Below are 6,126 nucleotides of genomic sequence, written 5' to 3' on the forward strand. Positions count from 1 at the left end.
CACGGTGAAAGCCGATCCGGCGATCCACAGCGCGAAGTTGATGTATTTCCTCAGCGACTTCGGATCAGCTCCAGGCATGACGAAGCGGATATCATCCTCTTTTGGAAGACCAAACAAAGTAGTTTCGCTTTCACAGCGAAAAACAGCGCCTTCACGACATGGCGGCGGCGGCGGCAACAACAATACTACAGCGAGAATAAAAGTTACGCCTTCTTTCTTTGCGTGAACATTTGGGTGGCGTTATGCAAATCTTCCCACATAGTGATGTAGATATGTGGGGGCGTGTTAGAACGAGCCATTTTAGGTAGGTGTGGTTGACTCTTAACTTTTATAAAGAATATTTCTTTGGATTTGAGACTTTAGTCTTTGCAACTTTACAGATCTTCTTTATGCACCAAGAGCTTCAAAGAGAAAGGAAAATTTGAAATCGCATCATATGACCCCTTTAATATAAAATAATTGGATATAATGCAACATTTACTTCCAGCCCACTGCCCTCAATCAAGTTTTATTTCTTATCCTTTATAGATGATACATTTACAGTTTGCTTATGAATGAAGAGTGGTAGTTTTTTGATAGCTTTAAAGGGTAGGAGCACACAGACTAGTCTGTCTTTAGATCAAAACTCATGTTTTGTTATTTTTTGCCTTTTAGTTTTTATTTTTTCATTTTAATTATCATTTTAATTATATAAATAGTTATCTTTTGTGAATAAATAACACATACACGTAAGAAACTAAGTACAAGCACTATAAGAAAGTGAAAAAAGGACAAATATATAATAATATAAAATAAATACCTTTTATCCTTTCAGTGCTTGTACTTTGTTTCTCACATGTAGGATTTACTTATCTGAAAAAGGTAACTAACAATTGATAACTAACTATCTCTCTCTCTATATATATATATATATATATATACAGTGGGTACGGAAAGTATTCAGACCCCCTTAAATTTTTCGCTCTGTTATATTGCAGCCATATGCTAAAATGCTAAAAGTTAATTTTTTTTCCTCATTAATGTACACACAGCACCCCATATTGACAGAAAAACACAGAATTGTTGACATTTTTGCAGATTTATTAAAAAAGAAAAACTGAAATATCTCATGGTCCTAAGTATTCAGACCCTTTGCTGTGACACTCATATATTTAACTCAGGTGCTGTCCATTTCTTCTGATCATCCTTGAGATGGTTCTACACCTTCATTTGAGTCCCACAATTGGTGGCTGACTAAATACTTTTTTTCCCCCACTGTATATATATAAAATCCAGAAGATTCACTTCAGTACTCGTGGAAAAACACATGTAGGATTGCGAAACCGGTCTCTGTGCCCTTAGTTTTAATAATCTAATAATCTTTTAAGAGTGTGCCAGTGACTTTAACTTGAACTTTGACAATGTGTGAACAAAAATTCCACAAAAAGTCCTAATTCACACCTTTCCTCAAGCTCCTTTCCAGACAGTCACTGACGGTGAAACGTCTCTCTAACAGGAACTCATACAGGACTCTGGAAGAAAACCCCAAGCGCAGACTTTCTAGTGCAGCCAGACGGGTCTTAGCACTGAAAAACACATAAAAGATAAGAGTGAAACAGCTGCAAAGCTCATTCAGTTTTCAGTAACTGTGTGTGCTTGCATTCCTCACTGTTGCATCAGCATATTGATACCTTTTTTCCATCAGATTGTCGATGCATTGCTTCAGTTTGTCTTCTGTTTCTTCCTGAGCAGTTTGTTCATCTGCCACCTCACCTGCACAGCACAGAGTCAGTGTGTGGATGTTTTTTTTTTTTTTGCACTTGTATACTACTGGCAATATATATTTGTGCTAATGTTTGTGCATGTATGATGTGATTTGCATGCCTCTGGGTACCTGTGCCCTCCTCTATGACTGACGCGCTCTCACTGGCGCTGCTGTAGTGACTGAGAACATCCGACGCTAAATCATCATCGCTCACACCAGACTCGCCCCTCGCCCCATTTCTCCCTAAAACAGTGAGAGAGAGACATGATGAAGAGATACACAGTGAACATTAGTTTAATGGTTTAATTCAATGAAAGATGGGAATGATCGTAGGTTAGGCGGATGGGTGTGTCATAGTGATCATGTGTGTTTTAACTGTCCACAAAGTTCATATACCTAAACCCTCTGCTTGGACAAAGCCAGAAGATTCACTTCAGTGCTCAGATAAAACAAACACATGAAGGATTGCAAAACCAGTCTGTTAGTTTTAATCATCTAAAAAGCGTCCCATTAACTTTTAACTATTACACTATATTTATTTGTGTTTCAAACAGCCTTACTAGATATTGCCTAAAATGATGTTTGATTTAATCAATGAGTTTGATTCAATCATGATTTAACTTGATCAGTCTAATTTCCTTTTAGGATTTTAGTAAAGATGTGACTCATTTGTAAGTTGGTCTGCTTAATTTACATAACACACTACTGTTAAAATGTTTAGGATCGGACTGATTTTGTTTTTAAATAAGTCTCTTATGCGCACCAAGGCGCATATTATTAGATCACAAATACAGTACAAACAGTAATACTGTAAAATAATATTAAAACTTAAAATGAGTTTTCTATTGTAATATATATTTTTAAATTTACTCCTGTGACGGTAAAGCTGAATTTTCTGCAGTCATTACTCCAGTCTTCAGTGTCACATGATCCTTCAGAAATCATTCTAAAATGCTGATTTGGTGCTCAAGAAACATTTCTTCAAAAGAAAAAATATTAAGCACACAAGATTTTGATCAATTTCAAAAGAAGTTTAAATAAATATAAATAAAAAAAGACTAAATAAATGTTTGAAAACCTTTACCCAAAGCTTCACTCAACTGGTTCCCTGATATGCAGATTTAAGCAAAAACACATTGAGAATAAAGTCAGAAGACTGTTTTAAAAAGGTCAAATGACTACTTTTGTTAAACATCCATGTTTCGCTATGATTGCTCAAAGACCAATGAAAGACAACTTTAGCTGCCTCAGGGAAACAGCTGCTTGGTGAGACGATAAAAGCCTCTAATCGGGAGTCAAAAGGAACACGTTTCTGGTTTGTACCAATGAAGAGGTAGTTGACCTTTACTGATGGGGCTGTGGATGTACTTTTGACCAAAAAATGTTAGGAAACACTGGTCTAGAAGTCTGCTTTCACAAGAAAGCAGAAGTGATGGATGCTTCTGGGGCATTTTGGTTCTCAAGTCATGAAAGGCATTAGACAAATGAGAGAAGATGTAAACAAATACACATGAATGGATATACACATGCAGCTTATTAAACATTAATGGGGTGAGAGGCATGAGGTCACAATCAAGATCAGGTCATGCTACCTGCACGTGACAGGGCAGTCTTTGACAACTGCAGCTGAAGCAGTTCCTGTCGAAGTGAGCCTGCTCACAGTGAACAGGAGGAAGAGAGAGATTAAACCAGGTCTTATCTGAGATCAGTTTGACATTTCAAACATTTAACTGTAGGACAAGGCCAAATGACAAAAACTGCTACTCTTGCACTCTGAAGTTGCCTCAAATTACTTCTCAAATCTTTCAAATGTATAACCCTGCTGGTCTCCTAATCTGGTTTTACTGGTCTAGTTTGCTGGTTTTGGTCATATTTAAACTGGTCAAAATGGAAATTCACCTTGTCTACCAACTAGCTACATACAACTATTTTATAGCAGTTGTGAAACCACCTGAAACCAGCTAAGACCAGCAAACCATCGTAGGCTGGTTTAAGCTTTTTTTCAGTAGGGCATTCACACGAGTTCAATAAGATTTGTCATTCAGAGAAATAACTCTTCAGCACTCAATGTCAGTCCTGTCACAAAATAGACCAGTTTTTAGGGGTGTTGAAGTTGAATCGAATATTCAATCTGTAATTATTATTTGAAATATAAATACACTATTCGAATTTTACTACGCGTTGCATTGCTGGCCGTAGATGTTAATCCTAAACACGCAAACTAAAAAGTCAGTTCTAACTAAATGAACTGGGTGGCGCTGTGGAGCATGTTAACAGGTTATTGTTTTTGATCGCAGAATGTTGTCTGCCTCGCAAAGTTTGGAATTACTTTAATTAAAATGATCTTACTAAACGATCTTACAAAATGGAATTACTTTTGATCAAATCAATCAGTGAAACTGAATTATCATAATATCACCACCACAATGAGAAATCACATGAAATCCAAACACCAGTGGACTGAGTAAAGACAGCTGTCCATCACTGCATTCACGACTGCAGGTAAGCGCAACCAGCTATGCCCCGAGTGAACCGAGAGAGCTTATCTGATAGCCAAATGATCTTGAGACATATGCTTCCTTTAAAGGGGTCATAGGATGCTACATGCAGTTTTACAAGTTGTTTGAACTTAAATGTGTGTTGGCAGTTTGTGTACATAACCACCCTATAATGATAAAAATGCACCCAGTGTTTTTTTTTATCTACTAAAATCTTTACCCCTTTCTCAAATTGAGCCGATCTCAGATGCATGTCTGTGTGACGTCACACAGACAGGCCCCTCCCACGATAGTTTGATTGACAGTAGTGTTTCAGCACAGACTGGACTGGTGTCTTACCTCAGACCCGCCCTGAGTGAGCCATCATCAGTCCGCCATTGTTTCACCACTGGAGCAGTTGTAGACAAGAATGACTCCTAAGCGATTGAGTTGTTCTGTTGTTGGATGTAATAATGAACATAGCAGTCCTCATTTACTCCCGACATCTGAGCCGCTGAACTCGCAGTGGATTATTTGTTTCTGAAGTGAATGCGCCCCTGATCTACATAAATGCATCTATGTTCACGCGAATCACTCATGATCCAGCCTCATCTACAGAAGAAGTGAGTATAACGTTTTATAATGAATCTTTGCAAATCGCCTTTCCTAATAATGTGCTAACTAGCAAGTTTCAAGATGAATGCGGCTAAAGTAAACAGTCTCTCTGAGAGCAGCTCGAAAGAGAGGGGCGGGGGCAGCAGAGCTCATTAACATTTAAAGGAAAATGCTACAAAACGGCATGCTCAGAAAAGAGCTGTTTTTGACAGGGTAAAAAAAGGTGTTTTTTACACTACCATTGAGAAATTTTAACCAAACTATGTTACAGACTTTTCATTAAGACTAAAGAATCATATCAACTTGTGGAAAATGGGCATCATATGACCCCTTTAAGATTCCCTGAGGGAGAGTTTAAGAACAGAAACCACACAGTGCTGTAAGAAACTTTGCTAGGACACCGTTATCTTTGTGTCTCTGGAACGTCTGTGTCAGCGCGCGTTCTTATTCAAGGAGCCAGCTTTCACCCGAACATGTGGATATTATTGTTTTTCTCAACATGTGAAACAACATAAACAGGATAAACATAGGCCGACTTGAGTGTATGTAAGTTCTGTACTGTAATTGGCATGGTCTGCTTTATTTTTTTCCGTTTGCTCTGCTTGGACTTGAATGCTTTTGTTCTTTATATACATATATTGTTTACACACGTTCTCAACTGAAAGAAAACCTTGAGACATAACGTAAGGTTGTTGTAAAACACTGTTTTGTATAATGCCTATAAGCTTGTTCGTAAATGGTGACAAAAGCTTAACTATTAAAAAATAATGTATTTCTCATAAAACGTCATTTAAATAAAAGAATATTCGTTTTTATGAGCCCAAATATTCGAATACAATATTTTTGAAAAATGCCCATCCCTAGTTTCTTTTTGTTGCCACACTGCATGTGACGCGGCTCTCATCGTGAACCTTTTTTCTTTTTTTTTAATTATCGGAAATCCAGTTTTGCATTGAAACTAAGAGTTGAAAGTTTAATCAATAACTTATCTAATATTAAAGCTCGCGTGAGTAGTCGGAGAAGGCCCGGTTTTCGCAGCTCCGTGATACTTGGGCTAAATATACACGAGCAAGCATGAGCTTCACCTGTCATGCTGCAGACGGAATAACCCTGACAGACAGTCAATCACTTTGCTTCTATCCTGAAATGTCCCGAAATATCCCGATATTGCTGAAATGGTTGCAAAGAATATGCCTCATCAATTTTCAATCTGAATCTTTTTTGCTTAAAATCGTAAAGGAAATAAATTGGGGGGTGGGGGGGGGGGGGGCCCAGGTTCCCGGGGGGGCA

At 37.8% G+C, this 6,126-nt stretch overlaps 1 protein-coding gene across 2 annotated transcripts in view; it reads right to left on the reverse strand.

Annotated features, from left to right (window-relative positions):
• LOC107591780 (interferon-related developmental regulator 2-like) overlaps positions 1 to 6,126 on the reverse strand; it is a 15,517-nt gene that overhangs the window by 7,840 nt on the left and 1,551 nt on the right. The window contains exons 2-5 of one of the 2 annotated variants that reach the window (XM_016281025.1): positions 3,337 to 3,396; positions 1,874 to 1,987; positions 1,671 to 1,752; positions 1,441 to 1,565 (exon numbers count right to left, since the gene is read on the reverse strand). In XM_016281025.1, the coding sequence (XP_016136511.1) occupies positions 1,441 to 1,565; positions 1,671 to 1,752; positions 1,874 to 1,987; positions 3,337 to 3,396 (381 nt within the window). The remainder of the gene's footprint in view (positions 1 to 1,440; positions 1,566 to 1,670; positions 1,753 to 1,873; positions 1,988 to 3,336; positions 3,397 to 6,126) is intronic. The other variant, XM_016281026.1, reaches the window with a different exon arrangement.

The sequence above is a fragment of the Sinocyclocheilus grahami genome, unplaced genomic scaffold (assembly GCF_001515645.1).
Source record: "Sinocyclocheilus grahami isolate Dianchi unplaced genomic scaffold, SAMN03320097.WGS_v1.1 scaffold146.1, whole genome shotgun sequence".
Taxonomy (NCBI): Eukaryota; Metazoa; Chordata; class Actinopteri; order Cypriniformes; family Cyprinidae; genus Sinocyclocheilus; species Sinocyclocheilus grahami.